This window comes from Chroicocephalus ridibundus, chromosome 24 (genome assembly GCF_963924245.1).
Source record: "Chroicocephalus ridibundus chromosome 24, bChrRid1.1, whole genome shotgun sequence".
Lineage (NCBI taxonomy): Eukaryota > Metazoa > Chordata > Aves > Charadriiformes > Laridae > Chroicocephalus > Chroicocephalus ridibundus.
In genome coordinates, this window is record NC_086307.1 from 805,468 (window position 1) to 829,921 (window position 24,454).

At 63.2% G+C, this 24,454-nt stretch overlaps 1 protein-coding gene across 2 annotated transcripts; it reads left to right on the forward strand.

The window, feature by feature from the left end:
* Positions 1-3,802: 3,802 nt before the first annotated feature.
* On the forward strand, positions 3,803-24,087 carry GLI1 (GLI family zinc finger 1). 2 transcript variants are annotated; one of them, XM_063359252.1, is made up of 12 exons: positions 3,803-4,072; positions 15,382-15,548; positions 15,703-15,798; positions 17,062-17,257; positions 17,490-17,652; positions 17,752-17,853; positions 17,985-18,125; positions 18,749-18,898; positions 19,397-19,561; positions 20,044-20,292; positions 20,495-20,774; positions 21,146-24,087. In XM_063359252.1, exons 2-12 carry the CDS (start codon positions 15,452-15,454, stop codon positions 23,413-23,415), a joined length of 3,909 nt encoding a protein of 1,302 aa, XP_063215322.1. In that variant the 5' UTR covers positions 3,803-4,072; positions 15,382-15,451; the 3' UTR covers positions 23,416-24,087. The 2 variants fall into 2 exon arrangements, with proteins under 2 accessions (XP_063215322.1, XP_063215324.1); XM_063359254.1 differs by having other exon boundaries at positions 17,755-17,853.
* Positions 24,088-24,454: the final 367 nt, after the last annotated feature.

Genomic DNA, 24,454 nt, shown 5'->3' on the forward strand with positions numbered 1-24,454 from the left:
GCTGGTGCTGTGGGACTCGATCCCCTGCAGCGGTCTGGGGGCACCCTGAGACACGGCTAGCTGTTCTGCCCTCGGGCCAGAGGAAGGGGGAATCTCTGCAGGCATTGCCCCCCCGGCGTGTGCCAGGGCCTCCCTTGGGGGGCAGAGACACCCCTCCACACCCCGTGCTGTGTTGGGGGTGGCTGGCAGCGAAAGGAACTGATCTCAGGCTGGGACAGCAGGGAGGGAAACTGAGGCAGGGAGCAGCCTTTTGCAGGCCGTGGCTGGGAGCTGAGGTGTCTCCTGAAATCTCTCTCATACTGTAATCCCCACATCGTCCCTCTGCTCTGGGGGTCCCATGCGGTCAGTGGAGAGAGCGTTCCCCAGGGTCGTGGCATGGGTCGTGCCGTAAAGCTGCTGCTGGGGTGCACTGGACACCTGCGGTGCGTGATGACACACAGGGGCACCGGGAGGACAGGCTAATGCCAAGGAAGGCAGAGTGCCCACGGCGGGGGTAATCCTGCTAAGAGGCTCTGAGGTCAGGCTGGGTGCGTGGCACGGCTCCCATCCCCTTTGAGGCTCACACTGGGCTCGGGCAGCGTCGTCCCCGAGAGCAGGATGGAGCTGGTGGGAGCTGGGAGCAGCTGAGTGCTGGGGCAGGGCGCGAATGCGCACGCCCCCACGAAAAGCGAGTCTGGGGTCACCTGGGGAGCTGAGGATGCAAAAAATGGGGCACACACTCCCTCCGAGCAGGCTCTCCTCCGGCAGGAGCCCCCAGGAACAGCCTTTTGCCAAGCCCTGCTCCTGGCCCAGCCCCACTCCAGCCCTGGCGGTCCCACTGCCCTGCCTGCTCTGGGATGTAAGGCTCCGTGAGGCCACCAGCGTGGGCCCAGGGCTCCCGTGTGGGCTGTCCAGGCTGGGGGGTCGTAGCTTCGGACTCACTTTCCCAGCAGTCAGGGAGCGGGCATGAGACAAAACGGGGCAGGGTCCGAGCTGCAGGCAAGAGCGGGGTCCCCAGGCCTAAGCAGGTCTTGGGGAGGTCATCCTGCCTCCCCACTGTGCCCTGCTGGCATGGACACACGCTGTCACCTTCCGGCTAGGGACAGGTGGGCAAAGGCCACTTTCCCTGAAATAGCTGCTTGCACCCAGGGCCAGCCTGGCTCTTCCCCTACATTTAGTCGCTGTGGCACAGGGGGGACTCACCTTCGTTGTAAAAACAAACAACAAGGAAAAGCGCTGCCAGGTGAGGAATTAATTTCCTCTACCCCCTGCCTCCCCTCCCCGGTCCCTGGAGCTCCCAGGCTGCTTTTCCTGCTCTCGCTCAGACACGTTCTCTCCTGCCTCCCTGGGTGCGGGTACCACCATTGCCCTGCTTTCCCTTCACGCGTGCCAGGACCTGGCTACCTGCAGACCCTGTGAGCTGGATGAGGCCGGGCTGTTTCAGGGAAAGGGGGCTGGCTGTTCAGACTGTTTCAGGCACACGATTCCTTTGGGGAAGGGAGCAGAACACTCTGCAATCTGCTTCCGGAGCTGCTACCGCCCCAGCTCTCTGCTGTGCAGTGACACCAAACGCCACGTGGAACTTGCTTTTGCCCCCAATGGGGAGGTACAGCTGTGGTGGCAGCTGTGGGCCACCAGGCTGCACGCGAATGACAGTCACCGTCAGGCTCCTGAGATGGTCTCGGGCCCCGCGGTGCATGTTACCCTCATCCCCTCCACCGCTGGCAGCCCTGGAGCCGTTGATGCAGCGGAGAAACACCGGAGTGGTGCGCAGGAGGCAGAGCTGCCGGCACCGCTGCCACACTGGGACATGGCTGGCAGAACTGCCGGGACAGCAGTCAGGCTATGGGCCATGAGGCAAGTGGCCAGGGCAGCTTTTGGAGCAGAAGGATTTTTGAGCCACAGACATCGTGGCCGAACAAGGAGGCACCTGGGAGACAGGATCAGGGCAGCCCCAGGAGGATTGCTGGACGCCTCAGCAGCTTGCAGGAAGGGGAGGCAGGAGGATCTCCAGGTGGAAATGAGGGGGTCATATCCTCCAGCAGCTGAATGGGGTCACCTGCAGGGGTGGGAGGGTTGGTTTGAGGGAAGGGGAGAGGTTGTAGAGCATGCCCACTGGGGGCAAGATCACCTTAGGGACAGGGCCTGCACCCAGCCCCTCTGGTTCTTCGGGCAGGTGCACAGGGTGCAGCTGCCCCTGGGGACGGGCCCGGTGCTCGCCTCCACCCAGCAGCCCCGTTGCAGCGGGACCCTGGTGGGCAGGGGGGCGCCGGGGCACTGCAGGCCCAGGAGCGCCCAAGCTCCGGCCTCACAAAGCGGGTGACGATGGATGCGCGTCCCCGGCTGGAGGAAGAGCCCGCTGGCCCGCTTGCCCCAGCCCCGCACCCTCCCCAGGCCCTGCTGCGCCAACCCGGGGGCCTGGGACCCCCCGCTCTCCATCTCCCTCTCGAGGGGGTGGCGCCCCAAATCCTGCTCCCTCCCCGCCGTTTCAAGGCGGGGTGATGTGAAAACAGCGATGTCCCCGCGGCGCTGGGGAGCGGCCCCACCGCACACCGGCACCGAGCAGGCGGCTCCGCCCGTCGCCACCAGGGGCCGCTGCCCCGCGGTCCGCCGCGCCCGCCCGGGCGACCGGCCCCGTACCTCCCCCCGCCCCGGCACGGGGTGCCTGGCGGCTTGGCCGGGGACCTCACGGGGTGTTGGGGTGAGGGGGGCTCTGGGCGCCCCGGGGGGCGGCCGAGGTGATGCGCGGTCCCAGCGGCCGGCGCTCCTCCGCCCGGCTGCGCTGCCGCCGCCGCCGCGGTGCCCCGGGGGGAGGTGGGGACCCGCGGCACGTTCCCGCTCAGGATCCTGCCCCGCGGCGTCCCTGCCGCGAGCTCTGCCAGCCCGCAGTGGCTACTGCAGGCCACGGACAATGCGCAGAGTTTCGTGACGGTCGCGATCCCCCCACGCCACTGCCCAGCTCGGGGTGTCCTCGGCAGCATCCCGGGCGGGACGGCCCGCTGGAGCCACCGGCTCCCCTCGTCCCTGACAGGGCTCTCGTCAGGGACGTGGGTTCACTCCTGCTGCGGGGCGGTTCCGGTGCTGGAGGGTGGTCGCTGCTCAGCGATGACTGGGGGCACTGGCACAGGCTGCGTCCGTATCCCGGTGGCGTCCGGGCCACGGGAGATGCTGAGCCCGTGGGGGTCAGCCTGGGACGTCCCGCGTCTCCCTCCCCTCGGCCACCCTGGGACACCCGCACAGGGAGCTTCGGCCTCTCCCAGCTGTGGTGGAGGGAGCTGCTGGGACCTCGGTGCCCGGGCGGCGGCGGTGGGGCCTAGCTGGGCACCGGGAGCGTTGGCTGGCGGTTGCACGTCCCACGCGTGCACACGCTGCGCTTGTGCTCTGCGCACAGGCGTGTGCTGTGCGGCTGGGGGGTGCGCGCGTGTGTCTGTGCACACGTGCACAAATGCTCCTGTGCGCGGGTGTGCGCAGATGCGTGCGTGCAGGCCTGCTGCCTGCGCCCCGTGCGCTCACGCACAAGTGCCCGCGCGTGTGGCCGCCCCTGCGTGCGCGCCCAGGGGTGCGAGCGTGGCACGTTGCGCACACGAGGGCACGCGGGCCCCCCGTGCCCGCGCGCGGGCCCCGCGCGTGTGCGCAGCCCCGTGCCGGGTGTGAGCGTGCCGGGCGGCCGGCGCGCGGGACCGGGCGTGTGCAGGGCCGTGGCGGGCGCGCGTGCCCCGCGTGCGCGCGTGTGCAGGATCCAGCCCGGGTTTTCGGAGCGCCCGGGGCCGGCTCCCGGCCGGGGTCTCCGTCCCGAGCGCGCTCGGCGCCGCCGCCGCCCGAGTTGGCGGAGCGGGACGGGACCCGCCGCCCCGCGGCTCCGCCAGTTTTGCCGGGACGCGCCGCCCCCGCGGGGCTCCGGCAACTTTCTCTGGGCGCCCGGGGCGGGCCGGGGAAGTGCGGGGGGCGCCGCGCCGTCCCGCCCCGACCGCCAGGGTCCCCCTGGATGTGCCGCTCCTCGCCCGGACCGAGCCGCAGCTGCAGCCGGGGGAAGGGGGAGCGCAGAGCCGCGGGACCCGCCGCCCCGCCCGGGGCCGCCCGGAGCCGCTCGGAGGTAGGATCCGTCGGGCGAGTCGGGGCGGCGGGCGGGGGCTGGGGACGCCCGCGGGCCCCCGCTCCCCGGAGGAGCCGGGATGGCGCCAGACCCTCCGCCGGGCCGCGCCGGGGCCGTCCCGCTCCCGTCGGCGCCAGGGGGAACCTCGAACGGGGGCTCGCAGCGCGGGGCCCGGCGGGGAGCGGAGCCGGACGGCGCGGGGCGGCGGGGCGGGCAGAGCGCTCCGGCCTCGCCGCGCTCCCCGCACGGCCCCCGCGCTCACACCCGCTCCCACGCCCTCACGCTGCCGCCGCGCTTCGTGCGCCGGGGCGCGGGGGGGGGGAACTGCTCCGGCCGCGCCGCTGCTCTGCCCGCCCGGGGAAGCCCCCGCAGCCCCAGGAGGGGAGGGCTGGGCCGGAGCGGGGTGCTCCGGGCCCCTGGGCAGGCAGCCCCGGCTCCAGGCGGCTCCGCTGCTGCCCGGACGGGGGGTGTTGGACCGGGAGCAGCGATCGGGTGGAAGTTACTGCCCTGGGCCGAGTGACACAGCAGCTGCAGGACTGTCCCCCCCCCGGCACTGCTGGTGCAAGCCCCTGGCCATCTTGAGCCCTCTTACCCTGGGCCGGTCGTGGTGTACGCGGGGCTCCGCCAGCCGCCGTGTGGGCTCTGCACCCGGCTGGCTTTGGCAGGGCGCTGAGCTGGCCGGCCCAGCCCCTGCGCCCCACGGCCGGAGCAGACGGCTGGATCCCCACCGACAGGACGCGCCGTTCCCTGGGCAAGGCTCCGAGGGGAGGAGGGTTTGGTGCTGGGACAATGGGTCCCCCTACTCCCCTGACAGCCTGCCAGGCCATGTGGGCAAGCGTCTGGCAGGAGCGAGGCCCAGGGAGATTCTGTGCACCCCAAGGAGCCTCTCACAAACCGTGGCAAAACGCCCGGGTCCCAACGCACCTCGGCTTCCCAGGTCTCATCCCACGGGCCCTGGAGCTGCGCTTCTTCCCTCCCCATGTGAGCTGTAGCTGTGTGCCCCACGCCTGGGAAACACACAATCATAGAACAGCGCAGGTTGGATGGGACCTCGAGCGGTCATCTGCTCCAGCCATTTGTGGGAAAGGGAGCCTAGCTGAGTTTATCAAACCTCTCTGGTTTTGGGGGGAGGGCAGAGCTGCTTTTTCGAATCACTTGTGGAGCACCTCGAGGCCTTGCGTGTGCCAGTTCTAAGTGTCCGTCAGTCCTCCTGTACGCTTGCACGAGTACTGCTGCTGGCTTTACTACTTGGAGAGCTGGGGCTGGGGGCGGGTGGGTTGGGCGGGGGAGCTCAGCCTTGAGCCTCCCTACAGCCGAAACCAGGCTTGACCTCTCTGGTGGGGGCTCCAGGTGCCTGCTGTCCCCCACTGGATGCTCCCTCTTTGGCCACCTTTCTAAAGCCTCTAGGACCATCGGGTTCAGGTCTTGGCTCTGTGTGGCTCCCTGACTGGCATGACGAGTCTGGGGCCGGTGGTGCAGACTGGCCAAGGTCAGGCATGGCACAGAGGAGCGGGAAGGAACTGGCATTGCCAGCGTGAGAAGCCCTTGAGCAGGGCATTGAGATCTGGCCAGCTGAGCTTGCAGCTGAGCATGAGCTAACTGAGCCCCTGCGGGCACAGGCCACCCTTTGGGGGGTCTGCCCAGAACTGTCTGCAAGGCAACCCGAAACTGCACCAGGCCCGCAGCGAGCCAGGAGGGCAGGAAGGCTAAAGGCAGGGGAGGTGTCTCTGGAGAGTTACCCTCTCTGTGTCGTGGCGCCACGGGCCAGGCCTTGCAGGCACACGTGAAGTGCAGATGGTCCCTAACCAGAATGGGGGGTGCTCAGCATTGCAGTGACAGCCCGAGGGTTGCACCTCTCCTGCGAGGATGGAGAGGCAGGCAGCTCGGTCTGAGTAGGGCTGGACAGCTGTGGCATTTGCAACGCTGTGTTTGGGGTCTGGAAATCTAGTAGATGCCCCAGCCATAGCTAGGGTCCTGTGCCCAGCCCTGGAAGGCGTGTGGAGGCCCAGCAGATGCTGCTGGATACCCAGATACCTGGGATTTTCCCCACCCTGCTCTGTAGGCTGTATGTGGCAAACCAGAGCCAATGGATGCAGCATCCTGAGGGTGGGCATTGGGTTTTGGGGCAGGGGTGGGTTGCAGGGAAGGGAAGAGGAAGCAGCAGGATGAAGTTTCCCCTTCAGAAATTCAGACCTGGGAAAACTTCCCAGTGTGGCTAGGTCTGCCGTGTCCAGCTAAGGCAGAAGCTGCCACCGTGGGAGACGGGGGATGGCAAAGGCACCTACTGTCCCCTACACGCTGTTGGGGGTGTTTGAAGCTGGTTTATTGATGCGCTTCTCTGTGCATAGCGTGAGTTGGGTTGGTCCATGCCCTCCCTTGACCCTTTCCCCAGCACAGTGAAGGTTACTGTTATTCAGCAAGGGTCTTCGGGGGCAAGGGGTTCTGCTGGACGTTGAAACCCTCGAGCAGATCCACACCAAAGCTCCCTGCGCCTGGTAGGACCCCCAAATTCCCCAACTATCAAGTATCCCAGCACCTCTGAGGAGACTGGCGTATCCTGACCTGAGCCCACCAGTGCATCTGCTGGCCCAGCTGCCACTGTGTGCGTGCATGAGCTCCCGGTAATGCCTGCGAGTGGACTTGTGAGGCCCTCTGGGCATCTGCTTGTAGTCAAGTCACTGCTTGCTTGGGGCAGGGGGTCCTCATCTCCCCCGCCTTCCAGGGTCTTTTCTATCAGAAAGACAAGCACAAAATCAGGAGCAGGTTTGGAGCCAAAGGTCGCCAGGCGCCCGTGGCCGCTTTAGCGGGAGGTGGTGGAAGAGACTCAGTACTGCGTTCCCTTCCTGGTGCTGGATCTGGCTGAGCTTCGAGAATCTCCCTGGAGCAGAGAAGTTTCCATCCGGGGGAGTGAGTCAGCGCGGACACCTTGTGACGTGCTGTCGTGTCAGCGCAGCCTGAGGAGAGGCGGGTGTTGGGCTCGGGCTTGGAGGGGGATTTACTGCTCGCTGTCCAGAATGCGTGATGGGTGGGCGGGCGGATGGGCTGGAAGACACGAGGGCCCTTCTTCCAGTGCAACTGGGGGATGCCGTTAGTGACATGCCGCAGCTCAGGATTCCGGCTGCAGTGCTGGAGGGGCTGGCCAGCCCGTGGTGCCTGGGGAATACCATTCTCCCCACCATGCTGTACAAGCGCGCACACCCTCGTGCATCCATGCACCTGTGTACGCACGCACCCTCATGTACACGCCTGTGCACGTGTTCACGTGCCCACAGACACACGCACACCTACACATGCACATACCCAGGTGTGACATGGCTTTCATGAAAGGAAATTCGTGGTGTTGTCTGTCCTTCCTTTTACGGGCCACGGGGCCCGTTCTTGTTCACCTGTACTGACATACTAGAAGAGGGGAACCTCGAGTGTCTGGTAGTTGGTCAGAAGGGAGAGCAATCCTCCAAGCCCAGAGTGTCCCCCAGGAGCATGTATGTGCGCGCACACCCATGGACGTGTATACAGAGTGGCCTGTCGCATGTGTGTGTCCATACCTGCATGCACACGTGCACAATTGTCTGCCTGGCTGGTGCCTTGCATCTGTGGTACTGGAGTCTCTCTGGCTGTGTGCCTCAGTTGCTCTAGATATCTTCTCCTGGCGTTTAGCAATCCCAGCAATGTGATGAATAAAAAACCCATCCATTGGATGGGTCCTTGGTGAGATTGAGGGGATTCTTCTACAGAAATCCTCAAAAGAACGCAGCAAGTGTACCCACCCCAATCCTTACGGCCCACCAAAACCCCTCAGAAGCTGCAGAATAACAAGGTGAACAGCTGATAAAATAGCTGCCTCCGAGTGGGAACAAGCAGCAAAAACACAGAGTCGGGTTTCAGCTCTGCAGCGTCCGGGTCTGAGGCGGGAGTGGGGTGGGGGGAATGTTTCCAGATGTGGTGCAACCCCACTGTCAAACTCCTGTCCCTGATCTAGGGGGAGCAAAGCCCTGGCTTTCCTGTGGCAGAGAACACGGCTCTAAGCGATGGGGTTGCTGTGGGTATGGACAGAGCAGGAAAGCAGGCGTCTGTGCCACCCACCTCCACCAGTGGCACATACTCGGGAGAAACAAATGTGTCCCAGCAGGCAAGGGATCGCTGGGGACTTTTGGGAACAGTCTGAGGGCACCACCACCACCACCTCTGAGCAGATGGAGGGGGTCTCCTGCCTCAAAGGAGGAGCAATTTATGCTAAGTCCCCAAGTGCTCTGCTTCCCTTGCTCCATGCTCAGCATGTCAAGAGACAGGCAGTTCCACAGATTAAAAAGGATTGCTATTGCATATCTAATCCTTTAAAGACTGCTGAAGTCCCTGCCAGGTCCTGCACATCCTCCTGCTCCCATCTTCTGAGGGCTCCTGCAGGATGGAGCTGTTGGGGTGGGAACAGGCTCTGTGTGAAGTACCCTGACTGCAGTGGGGGGACGGATGACACCGCAGCCCACTGCCTGCCGTGTCCTACCTTCTCTCCCTCAGGACAGCAGGATCTTCTGCATTGCCGCCCCTGTTCTGGAGGAGTCCCTCCATGCGCTGGGCCGGGGGTGATGCCTTGATGCCATGGGAAGGAGCTCTGCCTGGCAGGGGCTCCTACAGCCCTGACTCAGAGCTGGGCTTTTATGGGTCCCACATGTTCGGTTTTGCTGTTTCCCTCCAGCACTGGGAAGGAAGGGGGAAGCATAAAAATTCCTTATAGCAGCTGCTGCCATGTGTGCACCTCCCCTTACCCTCACCCCAAAACCTTGCCCCACACAGACTCCAGCCCAATGAAGGTAGGGTTCAGGGAAGTGGCTTTACGCGAGCAATTTGCAGGGCTAGTGTGCGCTGGGGTCCAAAGCAAACAACATTGCAAGCCCTCGACAATTGCCTGCCTGCCCTGGGACCACCTATCAAGCACCACCACTCCTGCCTGGCTTGCCACGGCTTCCTGAGTGGCTCAGCTTGTGGTTGAGGGCTTGCGGTCCCTGCTTTACAGGGGGAACAGGCGCAGGGAGCGTGGAGCTGTGAGCTCCCACCCTGCAGCCCTCCTCCATGGGTTGTCTGTGCCCTGGGATACGCTGGAGACTGGGCAGCCAGGGCTGCTCCCCAGGCTGGTCTGCCTTCCTCTCTTCCCGAAGCACATGTGTGTTAGCACGTGTAAACGTGTCTAGAGGCATGTCAGTGCATGGTTTAGTGGGTGTGGGTGCATGTGGGAGCGAGGGGCTGGGTTGTTTTGCCCCCTGCTGAGATGCGGCGTATGGGTGGTGGTGTAGCGCGGCTTGTGTGAGGCTGTGCTGCTGGAGGGGTGGGTGGGCTGGGGAGGGACCGCTGGTCCTTTCTGGAAGCGGTGCGAGGGGCAGAGAATTTTGGCATGGGTGGGGAATGAGGATGTGTTACGTTTTCAGAAGGTGGCAGCTGGGGCTGCAGAAGGGAGGGAGAACCGCGTGGAGGATGTCCTGAATCCCTCCTGGCATGGATGTCTCTGCCCCTTTCCCTCCACGCGTGTAAACTTCCCCTGAAGCTGGTTCTTCTCTGCCTCATCTTTTCCAGGCGAGGGACCACCTTGGAACGAGCTTGGCAGCCCACACCAGCATGAGATCACGACCCTGAATTGTCCCCTTTCAGACCCCCTGAACCTGAAGCAATGTGCTTTGTGGCAGCTGCAGTCCCGGGCAGATTATCTGCCCCATGCAGAGGAGCCTGGGCTCACCCCAAAGGCCTGGCCTAACGGTGGGGTCAGACGCATAGCGAGGCAACAGGGCGGGAGGTCCGCGCATCACTTCTGCTGGAGGCAGCGATGAGAAAGCGTGTGGGGCCGGGGGACGCGGCTCCCCAGCGCAGACTGGCCTGGCCCCAACTTGGTCCTGTGGCAGGGAAAAGGGGCTTCTTCCAGGGGGGGAATATCACCATCTTTGCCGCGCTGTCGGTGGCCTTTCCCCACCCCTGGCCGGTGCCCGCTGTGGCGCCTGGGGAGGCCGTGCCGCGTGCGGATGGCTTCGTAGCTGGGGAGGAGCGTGTTGACGCTGTTAGACCCCACCTGCCCCGAGAGGCCGCTGGGATGTGTCCCCTTGATCCTGCACTGTCGTGGGCATGGGGGAGCGCTGGCTCCCTGGCAGCTCTCTCCCAGCCTTGCTCCTTGCACCTACGTGCTGCAGCTCGGCCTGGCCCTCTGCCGCGTTCCTGTTGTGTGTCTGCAGCGCTGCCCTGGCTGCGGCTCCGTCTGAACTGCTGCCCCGTTGTGGGAAGGCAGATCTTAAGCCAGATCAATGTTTTTCCTAAGGGCCTGTAGGGTTAAACCAATTGGGCATGTGGCTGACCTTGGGTCAAGACGGCGGAGGGGGCTGCAGGGGTGTCGGCGAGGCTCTGTGCCTGCGGCGTGCTGAGGGGTTTGCCTGCCCCAGGGCTGGAGCCCCCTCTCCTGAGGGGGAAAAGAGGATGCGCAGCGGTGGCCTTCTGGGGCGTCTCCCCACCCTACCCCTGCTGCACCCCTGGACCCAGCTCTCTGCCTCTTCTCCCTGCTCTGGCCTTCTCTTGCTCCCTCAGCGTGGGTTTTGGGTGATCAGACCTGCAAACAGGGGGCGGCTCCCCCTTAGCTACTGGTGTAGCTCCCAACGTGCACACAGAGACATGCACATTCCCCACATACGGAGACACGCACAAGCACACGTGCAAGCATGCATGCAAACACATACGTCTGAGTGCATACACACAAGCACCCCCCCAAAACATACTTGCACATAAACAGGAATCCCTCTGCACACATGCAAACGCATATGGCCAGACTTGTGCATTCACACACAGACGCTTACAGGAACACAGATGCCCCCACGCATGCACACACAGAGCCCTCCCCCAGGCCCCCCACGCTGGGGGCTGTGCCGGGCGGGTTGATGGATTGTGCCACACACAGCTCAGCGCTGCTGGTCTATCGGCTGGGATCTCGGCCGCACGGGCTAATCCAGCCCTGACATCACATTCTTCCACAGTGGGACTCTGGGGCGGTTAACCCTGCCGGGGCTGGGCCCGGGGCGGGAGGTGGCGGGGACAATGCCGAGGCGTAGACAGGGACCCCCACCGCCCTTGTGTGCTGGGCTGGATGGCAGCCACCCTGCTGCCGCACGCTGCACCCGCTGCTGCGGGCCGGCCGGCCCCGGGGCTGTCGGAGCTGGTCGGGAGCGGGGAGCGTTGCTGGTGCGAGGCGGGAGCTGGGGTGGGGGCTGCCCCGTCGCGGGGTGCGGTGGGGTGCAGCCGCCTCCTCCTCTGGCAGCCAGGTCTCCTCAGGGCACGCGGTTCCCCTGGCAGTGGAAACGGCCGCGTCTCCCTCCTTCCCGCCGCCTCTGCCCTGCCACCCGCCACTGTCGGCATCCCGACTGTCCCGCGGCACAACTCGCTACATCTCCTTTCCCTCTCTGCCTTCTGCGCCTTCTCCTCTGTCTCCTCCCCGCCCCCCCGCCCCGTTCCCCAGTGTCCTCAGGAAACTGGAGCCAGATGACAGATTTTAGATGTGTTTGCAGGAAATAAAAGGCAAGGAGCTGGGGGGGAGGGGGATGGCCAGTCCTGACCCCCTCCTGTGCGGTGTTTCGGAGTCTGGAGCCAGCCCCGCTTCGACTGCTCCTGCCGCTGGCTGCGCTCCTTGTTTTCTTGGCAGAGAGGAGGAGGAATGTGTTTCAGTTTGAGTTTCTTGGCAGGAGGAGACCGAGGGAAGATTCGCCTCAATCCCGGCTGCGCCTGGCTCTCAAATTTATGCCCATAGGCTGCGACTTGGGTGGGCCGCGGCGGTGTGCGGCAGGCGGGGGAGGCGAGCGCGGCGGTGGGGGGGCCGCGGGGCCGTTCCCATTGGCTCCCCGCGTCCCCGGCCCCCTCCAGCTCCCCCTGCTCAGGGGGCCCCCAGGGTCCAGGGAGCCCCTGCGGACCCCAGGGGCTGGGGGGAGCATCCTGCAGCTGAGACCTGTGGGCCCCGGGCGCTTTCCGCCTTGCACAGCCACCCCCCCATGCTGGTGCTGAGCAGCGGGAAGGTGCGGGATGGGAGAGGGCCGTGTCACTGCCGTCGTGCCCACCTGGCACCCGCCTGCCCCCAGGCTGCCCCAGCGGGGGGACCCAGCCCGTGCCAGGCTGGGGCTGATCGCCAAACTCCTGCCCTCTGCCTGGGCTGGGGAAGAAGGAGCCGCTGTCATGGCGCAGCGGGACCCTGACCCCCCTGCTGTACCGAGATGGCTGGGGACAGGGGGTGGTGGGGACCAGAGCCCCACTGAGCTGCCCCCAGTCCTGTGTGGTGGACGCGGAGGGGGCGCGGAGGGGACACCGCCCCAGGCAGGGAGATGGCGCAGGAGTCGTGGGGCGGGGGGGTAACGTGCCTTGTGCTAGTGCCTGTGTGTTCCCCACGTGTGCTGTGCTCTGTGTGCCCACGTGTGCTCCATGCGTGTTCATGTAACCCTGCGCACATGTGTGTGTTGTGTGCGTGTGCGCTATAGGCATGCACGTGCAACTTTGCGTGTGCTCCATTGGACACACGTGTTCTCTGGTGTACCGAGCTGTGTGTGCACGCACTGCATGTTACACAGGTGCTGTGCTGTGTGCACGCACGTGGAGATTGCGTGGCGGTCACTCTGCGGGTGTGTGTGCGTGTGCTCTCTGGACGTGTGTGTGCAGGGATAGAGCAGGTGGCGGGCACGGCGGGGGCTGGCACAGCTGCGCACAGCAAGGTGAGCAGGGCTAACAGTCGGCGAGGCAGAGGGGACATCACAAAGGCTGTGGTGAGCTAACCCTTTTCCTGGAAGCGGTAGATGCTCCACAGATGCCCAATCTGCTTGGAACTCGGGGCGAGTCCGCAGCCCCGGTCGGGACGGGGAGCTGTAGGCTGGTGGGAGCCAGCCCAGCCCCGGGCTGAGCCCGTCGTGCCGTGGTGGCTGCAGTCTGGACGGGCACAGCCCCGCTGCCCTGCGGGCTGGGGCGGCCGCGTGGGGTTACTGCGCTGCGTGGTAGCAACCTGCCTGCTCTCGTGTGGAACAAGGAGCGGGTGGGCTGAGGCTGTGGGTCTGGGGCAGCCTGTGGGAGCTCGGGTGATAGTTCTTGGGAGGGGGAGACAGGAGGCTTTGGCTTTGCTGTGCTCCCACCCGCCCCGTCATCTCCCGGCTGCACGCGCCTCTCCAGATACGTGTGTTCGTGCACCCGTGTGCGTGTGTGCACACACGTGAATAGCTGTGTGCAGGAAGGGCTGGGAGGGTGCTGTGCTTGGCTTTCCAACTAGGCAAACTTTTGTGAGGGACTCGCAAACCCTTTCTTCGTTCCGTGTTGTGGCTGGGGTGGGGGGCAGCTGGGGGGCTTCTCCTGCAGCTAATCCCCCAATCTTTGCTGCAAGGCCCAGGTCCGGCAGGCAGGTAAGAGGCCCCTCCTCTGCCACTCGTTTCCTACTCATCTCTTCCCCTTGCCCGCCCCCAGCCCCACCACCTTCCCGGGTACCTCCCTCCCCCTTTGCCTGCCCTGCTGCCCCCCCCCCCATTCTTCCTGGCTGACAGTCTCACAAAGCCCCGAGACAAGCTTTCAAAGGGGCAACTCATGCGGAAGAATTGCTGCCCCCCTCGGCCCCCCGTGCTCCAAACGCAACCCAGCACTTTCCCAGCGGGGTGAGGGGCTCCCACTCCCCCAGACCCCTTGTTTGGGGCGATTCCCTTGGTCTCTCAAAGCGGGAGGCTGAGGGGGCAGGAGACCTTGTTCCCAGCGCCACCCACATGTGCCTCTCTCTCCCCCTGTGTTTTTTTCTCCTTCCAGAGCCTCTGTCCTTCATGTAAGCCCTCGGGGTCTCGGGGCCGGACAGTGACCATGGGTGGGGATGGGGCTGGGCGCAGAGGCCAAAGGCACAGCCGCGGTTGGAGATCTGACCGCGGCAGGGCCAGGCAGAGCAGCAGGTGGAAATGAGCCCCAGGAACGGGGCAGGAACCTGCAGGTGGGGATGCGATAGTGGGCTGGGCTGAGCCCTGTGGGCAGGAGTGCAATGTGTGGGTGGGACAGGGCAGGGTTTTGACCTGCAGGCAGGGTGGGGACTCATGGGCAAGACAGGGCTGGGTGGGACCTGCAGATGCTGCAAGGACCCATGAGGAGGGCAGAGCAAGGTGCCAGCTCAGGTCCTTTGAGCAAGAATGGTTCTAACCGTCTGTGCCTTAGTTTCCCCTTTCGGCAGTTAGGGCTCACAGTTTTTACATCTGTGTGCTTGAGTGCAGATGTTCGTGTGGGTGTCTGGGTGCACACGTGTGCGTTTCATTCCTCGTGCAACAGGCACTGCGACGGGCTTGGGACTCTTGCTGGGACGGGACCCTCTTAGTACAGTGCCAAGCACAAGGGCACCTTGTTAAGTCAATATCCGAGGATGCTCATGATGGGCGACCACAGGGTGCCCTGCAGCAGTGTCAGCGCTTGTGCCAAGCTATCAGAGGTGGCCTCGAACTGGGCGAGGGTCTGATTTGTGCTACGCTCCTTGTGCTTGGAATGTGTGAACTGCCCCGTGCTGCTGCCACAGGGGGCCTGGGGGCCTGCCAGGGCCGGGGGCATGGGGACAGACACGCTTGTTTGGAGGGGGTGGCGGGCGGCCTCTGTGTTTGGCATGGTGGCTGTGGTGACACAGAACTGCCAGGGCTTGTACCTCCCGCCCTCACCCAGCCCACCAGCGGCACGCAGTTTTCCGCATGGTTATGTCTCTGCAGGGTCAGCAAAGGGGGGAGAGGGATGTGGGGGGCTGGCCCCGCAGACATCTCCCCTTGCACCTGCCCCTTCTCCCTTCCAGGTACATACGGGCCTGTGCCCAGGGCGCGAACGGCCCCCAGCTCCAGGGAGAAGGCGGGAGCCCTTAGGGCAGGGGTAGCCACCCTGAGAGAAGGGGAGCCCCAGGACGTGTACGTGTGGGAGGGGGCAATGGAAAATGCCGGGGGCCGCCAAAGCTTTTGGGTGTGCGGAGATGCTGACCGGTGGTCGCTGCCGAGTCCGGTGCCCTCCAGCCCAGTTCCTCTGCCCTGTTCGTTCGTGCCCCAAAATGGGGGGGACCGACAGGGCTTCCCCCTGCATCACCTGCCCTTCCCCGGGCAGTGCCCCCGCGCCTTCCCTTTGCCGCGGGCCGAGGGCAGGGGTGGGTGCCGGGGGCCGAAGCGGCGGCACGGCGGGTCGTGCCCCCGGGCGGGTGCGGGGCGGGGGCCGGGGGCGCCTCCGCGCCCGGGGGCTGCGGCTGTGCTGGGGCGCCCCCTGGCGGCCGCGGGAGGGCGCGGGGACGGCGGGCGGCGACCCCGGCCCACCCTTGTCCTCCTCAGGCCCCGACCGGCCCCAGCCCCTCGGCGAGGACCAGATGTGCTCCTGAGCCCGGCCAGGCCCCGCCGCGACATGTTCAACCCTGTCAGCGCCCCGGCCGCCGGCTACGCCGAGCACTGCTGCCTGCGCCCGCCGCACGGACCGGCCCCAGCTGCCCCGGGGCCACAAGGTCGGTCGTAGCCCCCCTCGTCCCGAGCGGTGCCTGCAAGGGGCACCCGACTCCAGGCTCAGTCGTTGGGTTCAGGGGTGCTCTGGGGGTTTCCTCTCCCCCTCGGGCCACCCACCCTGATACGTCTTTGCGTCTTTTTCCTCCCCTCTGCCAGGACTTGATTTCCCCTTATGCCAGCAGTCAAACCTCATGAGCAGTCCCCGCGGTTACGGGTTGGTGCCAGGAGCCGAGCACCCAGGCAGTGGTGATGGTAAGTCTCCGGTCTTGGGAGTGCATGGGGCAGGCAGGGGTTTAGGCACCTCCTGGGGGTTGTGCTGTGTCAGGAGTGCAGGTGTGTGTGCCGAGGGGGACAGGCAGTGCTGGGGACGGTGACGCCTGTCGTGACGGAGGAGACTGCTGGGGCTTCGGGTGTCTTTCCTGGAACAGTGGTGCCTGTGTGAACAGGAGGATTCGCCTTGGCTGTGGCCAAGGGGATCAGGCACTTTTCTTGGGATGATATCAGCTGTTGCAGGGAGTACGCATGTGTCAAGGGGTTCAGGTACCTCCTAGGAACATTGATGACTGTGGTAGGGAGGGGAGGACACTTGAGCTTTGCCATAGTCCAAAGCCAGCAACAGGGAGAGGAGCGGCTGGAGAGCAGCCCTCCAGAAAGGGACTTGGGGGGGCTTGTTGGCAGCAGGCTCACTTGCAGCCAGCAGTGGGCCCTGGCAGCCAAGGGGGCAAACCGCATCCTGGGGTGCATCAAACACGGCACAACCAGCCGGTCAAAAGGGGTGACTATCCCGCTGTACTCAGCGTTGGTGCGGCCTCACCTCGATACCATGTGCAGTTCTGGGCCCCGCCATTGGAGAAGGATGCGAATGTCTGTGAATGCATCCAGAGTAAGGCAACAAAGCTGGTGGAAGGGCTGGGGGGAATGTCCTGTGAGGAGCAGCTAAGGACTTTGGGTACGTCTAGTTTGGAGAAAAGGAGGCTGAGGGGCGACCCCATTGCTCTCTGCAGCTTTCTGAGGAGGGGAAGTGGAGAGGAAGGTGCTGAGCTCTTCTCCCTGGTATGCGGTGATAGGATGTGTGGGAATGGTTCAAGGCTGTGCCAGGGGAGGTTTAGGCTGGACATTAGGAAGCGTTTCTTTAGTGAGAGGATGGCCAAACACTGCAACAGGCTTCCTAGAGAAGTGGTCGATGCCCCAAGCCTGTCGGTGTTTAAGAGGCATTTGGACAATGACCTTAATACCATGCTTGAAGTTTTGGTCAGCCCGAGTTGGTCAGACAGTTGGACTAGGTGATCATTGTAGGTCACTTCCAACTGAAATTATTCTACTCTACTCTACTCTACTCTACTCTACTCTACTCTACTCTACTCTACTCTATTCTGTTCTAAATCAGAAGCTAGCTGGCACACTCAGGGTACTCCTCCAGGCTCCAAAGCACCAGGCTTGTGTCCTTGGGGGTTTCTTCAGCCTCCTAGGACCCATGCTGAGAGGAGTGCCCCCGACTCTCTGCTGCCATCCCAGGCTCACGGTTCTCAACGCCCCGTGGTGCAGGCAAACTGGGCAAGAAGCGGGCCCTGTCCATCTCACCCCTGTCAGACTCTAGCATTGACCTGCAGACGGTAATCCGCACCTCACCCAACTCCCTCGTTGCATTCATCAACTCCCGCTGCGCCTCTGCCGGTGGCTCCTATGGCCACCTCTCCATCAGCACCATCAGGTGGGCACCAGACTTCAGCCCCACTGGCATGCATGCAGCTTGTCAGTCCGGGAGCCTGAATTCCCAACTTGGGGAGTGCCTGGGGTGAGGGCTAGGGAAGGCGGGAGCAGAGTGGGACGGTGGGTTAGGGAAGGAGTGGCTGGGAGTTCAGACACCTGGAATCCTTGGCTCAGAAGACCTACATTTCTGTCCTCTGATGGTGTCATCTGCTCATCCTTCTTGCTCTTTGCAGTCCATCGGTGGGGTACCAGAGTCCACCGCGTCAGCAGAAGGGCCAAGGCCACCTGTACAGCCACACCCCCCCACCACCACCATGTAGTTCCCACGAACACCCGTCCACCCGCCCGGGGCTCCTGCACCATGCCCCAGCTCGTGGGACCCTCAAACACTGCCAGGTAAGGGGGCCTTGCACCCGAAGCGGTGCATCCCATGTAAGCAGTGGTCCAGTAGGCATCTCCGTGCTGACTGCGTTCCACTTACCCCTGCACTGGTAGCAGCTAAAGTTGGAGTGGAGCCTGAGCAGCCCTCTGACTGTCAGATACCCAGAGGAGAGATCCGAATGTGACATCTCCAGTCCAGCTTCCACAGGCACCCAGGTACGCTCCAGGCCTTGAGATGCCCCCCACTTCCCCAGGGCTGTATGCTCCTCCCTGGAACAACTCCCAGTAACAGAGAGCACCGTGGGTCGGTTGTACCTGGGAGTGCTCATCTGGCTGTGCTCCCCCAGGACCCCTTGCTGGGGATGCTCGATGTTCGTGAAGATCTGGAGAAGGAAGACGGGAAACCTGAGTCTGAGACTGTGTATGAAACCAATTGCTACTGGGACGGCTGTGCCAAGGAGTTCGATACGCAGGAGCAGCTGGTGCATGTGAGTTAGGTCCCGTCTGGGTACTCCCAGTCCCAGAACCTGCCCTCAGGCTGCTGGCTGACATCCCCCTGTGTCAACCCACGACTCCTACTCTGAGCCTGTCCTACACTGGCCCCCTGCTCTGCCCCCACCGAGAACTCACCACACAGGTGCAGAATGTTGGAAGTTGCCCCTAGGAAGGGAGGGACACGCATCCTCCACTTTGTGTAGACAAGTTCTTCGTGACCTTTCCATACCATGTCCCTGCGGGGAACATCCAGTCTGGCCTCCCTCACCACTGGGGCAGCTCTCCTGAACCACTGGTGCATCCAGACTTCCTCCTTTGCTCTGTGTCTCCCTCCAGACACTCAAAGTCTCCTGTATCCCCTTGACCACCCCTCAGACTGCCTTCATCCCTATGTCTTCTCTTGGTCCTCCCAGAATAGCCCCCAGCCATCTCCTGTATTCCCTGCCTCCTTTAGACACCATCTGACCACTCTGTTTTCCCCTAATTTCTGGTGTCTCCACCCGCTATTCCAGTCCCACTGTGTCCATTTTTCCCATGATATTCCCTTAAGACACCTGTGTCTCCCTGACCCTTGGCGCCTTCCCCAGTGCCACTAGTGGTGCCCCTCTCTCCTCAGCACATCAACAACGAGCATATCCATGGGGAGAAGAAGGAGTTTGTGTGCCACTGGGCAGCGTGTTCCCGGGAGCAGAGGCCATTCAAGGCTCAGTACATGTTGGTGGTCCACATGCGACGTCACACAGGCGAGAAACCTCACAAATGCACGGTGAGCTGGCACGAGCCTTTGCAAAACCTCGGCCAAGCTGTGGTGCCTGGCACCGGGCAGAGCTCGGGGCAGGGTGCGAGCTGGCCTGCCGGGGATATGGCCTTGAGAGAGACGTGGGGAAGATGAGGTGGGACAGACAGGGGCGTCAGGTAGTGCACGATGGAGTGGGGTTCAGGCGGGGCAGGCCAGAGCCCGTGTGATCCGTGGCACGGCAGAGATGCACATGAGGTAAAGACTTAGGGAGCGGGCTGGCTGCAGCATGGCCGTGTGGCCAGTGCACAGTGAGGTGGCCAGTGCACAGTGACGCCGGCCAGAAGGATGAAGGCCGGCGCAGTGGTGTGAGCACAGGCACCTGAAGGAGGGCAGGCGTGTTGTGCATTGGCTGGGAGGTGTGATACGTGTCCGTGGCAGTTGTGCCATGGGTGTGTAGTGTGGGGGTGATGTGGTACGGGGTCTGTTGAAGGTGTGTGGCATGTTTCACCCTGCTTGCCTGCGCAGTTCGAGGGCTGTAACAAGGCCTACTCACGCCTGGAGAACCTCAAGACGCATCTACGCTCACACACGGGTGAAAAACCCTACGTGTGTGAACACGAGGGTTGCAACAAGGCCTTCTCCAATGCTTCTGACCGGGCCAAGCATCAAAACCGTACCCACTCCAATGAGGTACAGTCCTGTCTGGGGCTCTTTGCACCCCTTTGGGCTCCCCGTATGCCTCCGAATTAGTCCCGTACTCTGTAAACTCCCTGCATCCCTGTTTTTGGTTTTGTTTTTTTTTCCCCTGTGTGCCCCAATTCCCTCCTTGCCTGCTCTAATAAAGTATGGCCCCCTGTTCCCTTCCTCAGTCACCTGCGTTCCCACCAGGGTCCCTTCGCCCCCTGCCCCACGCCTGTGAAGCACCATCCTTGATTCCTCTTCTGGCTCCCCGTGGCCTCCTCCAGGGCCCTGCTGTAGCGTCTCATGTGCCCCCTCCAAGGGGACTCAGCTTCTCTGATCCCTTCCCACCCTCGGTTCCCTCAGTTCACGGGCCGACTCGAGAGGGAAGGGAGGGGGATTTATTTCATGCCCAGCTGGTACTTTGTTGGGGGGGGTCTCTGGTCGGAGCTAGCACCCTCCCTCCACCGTGCCTACCTTTTTTTCCTCAACAGAAGCCCTACGTGTGCAAGATTCCAGGCTGCACGAAGCGCTACACAGACCCCAGTTCCCTGCGCAAACATGTGAAGACGGTGCATGGTCCCGATGCCCATGTCACCAAGAAGCACCGAGGGGATGTCGTGCCAGGCCGTGCACTTCCCACCCCCAGTGGGCCCCCGGACATGAAGCAGGAGAAAGACACAAATGGCCCCACGGAGGCCAGGAAGGACGATGGCAAACTCTTGGTGCCTGACTTGGCCTTGGTAAGGAGCCGGGGGTGCGATGACGGAGGGAGGCTGGGCCAGACCTGTCGGAGGAGTCAGTTTGTGTGGTGGGGGAGTCATCTCCACATCTGGCAGGGGAGTCATCTCCACATCTGGCAGGGTGTGGGCTCACAGGTTGCATTAAGCGTGCAGTGGATATCTGACCCCCTTTTCCTTGGTTAATGTTTTGGGTGCCACCTAGAAGCCGCAGCCCAGCCCAGGCGGGCAGTCCTCCTGCAGCAGCGACCACTCCCCGCTCGGCAGCACCACTAACAACGACAGTGGGGTGGAGATGGCGGGCAACGCGGGTGGGAGCTACGAGGATCTGTCCACACTGGAGGATGTGGTGCCCGGTGAGCCCATGGGTACCTCAGGGCTCATGGCCCTCCACAAGCTAGAAAATCTTCGGATTGACAAACTGAAGCAGATGAGGAAGCCATCAGCTACCAACAGCCTGAATTTGCCAGCCATCCCTGGAGCCGGTGAGACTGTGGTTCCTTCCTACCCGAATGCGGGGCCAGTCCCATGGGCACTGTGGCAAGAGAGGTCTGGTTTGCAGCCAGAGAGGTTTCCCCATCTTCTTTTCACTAGCGGTGGACCCCCATGTCTGGGCTGTGCCCCATCTTGGGACTTGATGACCTTAAAGGTCTTTTCCAACCTAAATGATTCTAAATTATCTTCTGCCCCCTCTTTGTTGCCACCAGTTGAATCTGCTGCTTGTCCTACCAGGCACTAACCACGGAAGAGGCCACATCCTGGTACTGGAGGTGCTGCCTTGTTCCTCCTTTGACCGCTGGTGCCATGCTGTTGTGTCCCAAGTGCCCTGGCGTAACCCCTCCTTTTCTTTCCTCAGGCCTGCCTGGGGAGGTGCCCGGCGTCTCCGTGCCACCACCGGCTGCCTCGCACCGGCGCGTTGCAGAGCTGTCAGCAGCAGAGATGGGCATGCCGCTGAACGAGCGCCGGAGCAGCGCCACCAGTACCGTAAGCTCAGCCTACACGGTGAGCCGGCGCTCGTCCCTGGTGTCCCCGTACCTGGCTGGGCCATGTCTGGGCGGCGAGGCAGGGGCACTGCCCGGCGGGGCAGGCCTGGCAGACGGCTATGACCCCATCTCTCCGGACGCGTCACGACGCTCCAGCGATGCCAGCCACTGCGGGGGGCTGCCGGGTGTGGGCAGCCTTACCCTGGCCCAGCGCTACCGCCTCAAGGCCAAATACGCTGCAGCCACAGGTGGCCCCCCTCCAACCCCGCTGCCCAGCAGGGAGCGGGTGGGCATGGGTGGCCCCAGCAGCTTACCTGGGGACCACCTTGGGCCAGCTGAACCCTGCTACCTTGCAAACGGTTTGCTGCGAAGGCACAGTTCCAATGACTACCCTGGCTACGCAGGCAGTGTTCCCCCTCACCTGGTGCCTCGGAATGGTGTGCGGCGGGCCAGCGACCCTGCCCGGACCACGGCCAACCCTCATGCTGTGCCCAAGGTGCATCGTTTTAAGAGCATGGGTAACGTGAATGTGCCAGGAGTGGGCAGAACTGCTCTGCAGCCCTTGGGTGGTTCTGATGCCAACCTTCAGCGCCACGTCTTCTCCCCACGCCCACCCAGCATCAGTGAAAACGTCTTCCTGGAGAGCGTGAGCATAGAGGGCCCTGGCCCAGGCACAGACTCTGGCTTGCTAGAGATGGAACAGTACTTGAACTACCCTGAGGAAAGCTTCCCATGCCAGGGGACAGGTGTGGAGCTCCAGTGCGAAGGCCTCTATGGCAGCACTCACCGGACCACGGGGGGTATGCAGCTGAACCCAGGAGGGCACGGGGACATGGAGGAGGGGTTGCTGCAGTCCGAATTCTCCCTGCCTCAGTGCCAGATGAACCAGCACTTCACAAGTATGCATGCCGGCAACAGGACCATGCCAGCTGCTTGGGATGAACCTCTCCAAGGCAATCTGGAAATGAGTTCTGGGCAGCCAAGTGTCAGTGCCTCTGCTGCTGCCATGTCTGGGCCACACTGTCACCATCAAAGTACTGAGTACCCACTACCCAGTTCTTGTGGGCAGCAACCCAAACTTGTGAGCTCGTGCCAGGACAGTGGATTTTCTGGGAGGCACCGGCTTAACCGACTACAGATCAAATCTGAGCAGCGTTACCCAGCACCTGCCCCAGCACTTGCTCCCTGCCAGAACACTAAGCTTGCTGGGCCCGTGCAGCCTCCTGCGTCATTTGGCCAAGCCGTGAATGTAGGGCCTGGTGGTTACCAGGCTGAGGAACAGGCGCCTGTCGGTTACGTGGGCATGTTGAGCCCGGGGGGTAGAAGAGCCCAGACCCCCACCACGCAGACCAAAGAAGTGATGGTCCGTAGCTACGTGCAGGCCCAGCAGGCTCTGATGTGGGGAGACCAGCTAGCATCCAAAGGAGGGGAGGCCGGCATGGGGCCGGGCAGTGAGCCTGGGCAGTGCCAAGCCATGCAAGCACCACTGTACCTCAGCCCCAAGTACTCTGGTTACCAGGCCAAACCCGATCACCTGCAGGGTCTGGCAGAGACCCCACACCTCCTAAATGCCCCATGCTTCAACCCAGAGATGGTGCCACACCCTCCTGGTGGCCCTAAGCCACCTGGTCACCAAAACAGTCTGAACTATGCGGGCAACCTGCCTCCGCCAAGTCATTCCTATGAGGGGGTGGAAGCCAGCTCCCGGCGTGTACTTCGCTTGCCCCCTGCCCGCCCCACACCTGAGGGGCCCGGTAACGCCCTGCTGTATTACCCAGGCCAGGGCACACATCTACAGGTGGGCAAAGGTGGGCAGAAGCTGCTGGGCCAAACGGCAGCCAGCTGTGGGGGTCCCGGGCATTATGGTGGGAGCTTGGAAGGACTCAAAGGCAGTTCATATTACTACCCAGATTCAGGGGAGCGGGTGGCCAACAGCCTGGACTCCCTGGACCTGGAGAATACGCACCTTGACTTTGCTGCCATTGTGGAAGATGCAGAGACGGCTGCGCTGCCTGGGCCCCCGAGCCCGGCGGGGGGCCTCCTCCTGCCTGCGTCTGGTGGTGCCAACATGGCTGTGGGCGACATGAGCTCCATGTTGAGCACTCTGGCAGGGGAGAGCCATTTCCTCAACTCCCTGTGCTAACTAGGGGGTACCGGCCATCAGGTGGGCATGTCTGCAACCCGGGGGGGGGTGTGTGTGCAGACCACCTTTGGGCAGAAGCTGAAATCCCTTCTCACGGGCAGTTTTATGCCTGGGGCAGGGGCAGGAAGGGGGGTAAGGCAGGAGAAACACCCGTGGAGTCTCCCCTACTCCACTTTGTCAGTGTCGGGCTCTTTCAGGGAAGGAACGTTGCTGGGTCCCAGACCCAGACGCAACCCTGATCAGGCACTTCAGGTCACCCCTTGCGGGGGGAACTTGTTTTACTGAGCCCTTTTATTCCGGTGCCTGGAACCTTTCCCTGCCTCCCCCAGCCCGATGGACAAGGTGGCCCTGCGCAGTCTTAGTGTCGAAACCAAAGAGTTCCACGCTCCCCAACCCCGTGGGCAGGCCCCATCCCTATGTTCCCACTGTTCTCGTGTCATCCACCGCCCCCTGAAATCCTAGTCTTTGTCATGACTGTAATCACTCCTTGCTTGGCGAGTCCCCGCCGCCGCGGTCGGTCAGAAAGGGGAGGCAGTTCACCACAGGGATGGTGTCGGGGGGCTCGGGGTGCTTGGCACTGCCTGTGTCGCTCTGTACATAGTGTGCATATGTGTATGTCTCTCCTGTGGGCGTGATCCCAGCCTTTCTTTTATTTGACAGAAACAGCAGTGCCTCTCCTCCCCATTAAACCTGTTCTCAGGGGAGAGCGAGCTGTGTGCTTTTTTATCCCTACAGATGGGCTCCAAGCTGGACCCCTGTGCGGTGTACGGCCCTCCCTGCCCGCTCCCTCTTGCCCTCATCTGGGACCAAGACCCACTTATGCCCTGTAGAAACACTCCCCCCCCCGCCACCTTTGGACTGGGGACCAGCCCTAGCACAGGAACCACGCGCTGATTCCAGCTGCAGGGGTTGGGGGGGGGAAAGGGCAGAGCTGCCCCGTGCTGCAGACACGGCAGCGCTGAACAGAAGCAGCAGCAGAGCGAGAGCCATGTACACTTGGAGGCTTAGTCTCAAGGGACGGCTCAGTGCCTCTAGGACT

Coding starts and splice junctions, on each gene's coding strand:
- GLI1 (XM_063359252.1), top strand. CDS start 15,452: ATGTTCAACCCTGTCAGCGCCCCGGCCGCCGGCTACGCCGAGCACTGC. Junction 15,799..17,061: donor GCACCCAGGCAGTGGTGATG/GTAAGTCTCCGG, acceptor CTGCCATCCCAG/GCTCACGGTTCTCAACGCCC. Junction 18,126..18,748: donor CGCAGGAGCAGCTGGTGCAT/GTGAGTTAGGTC, acceptor CTCTCTCCTCAG/CACATCAACAACGAGCATAT.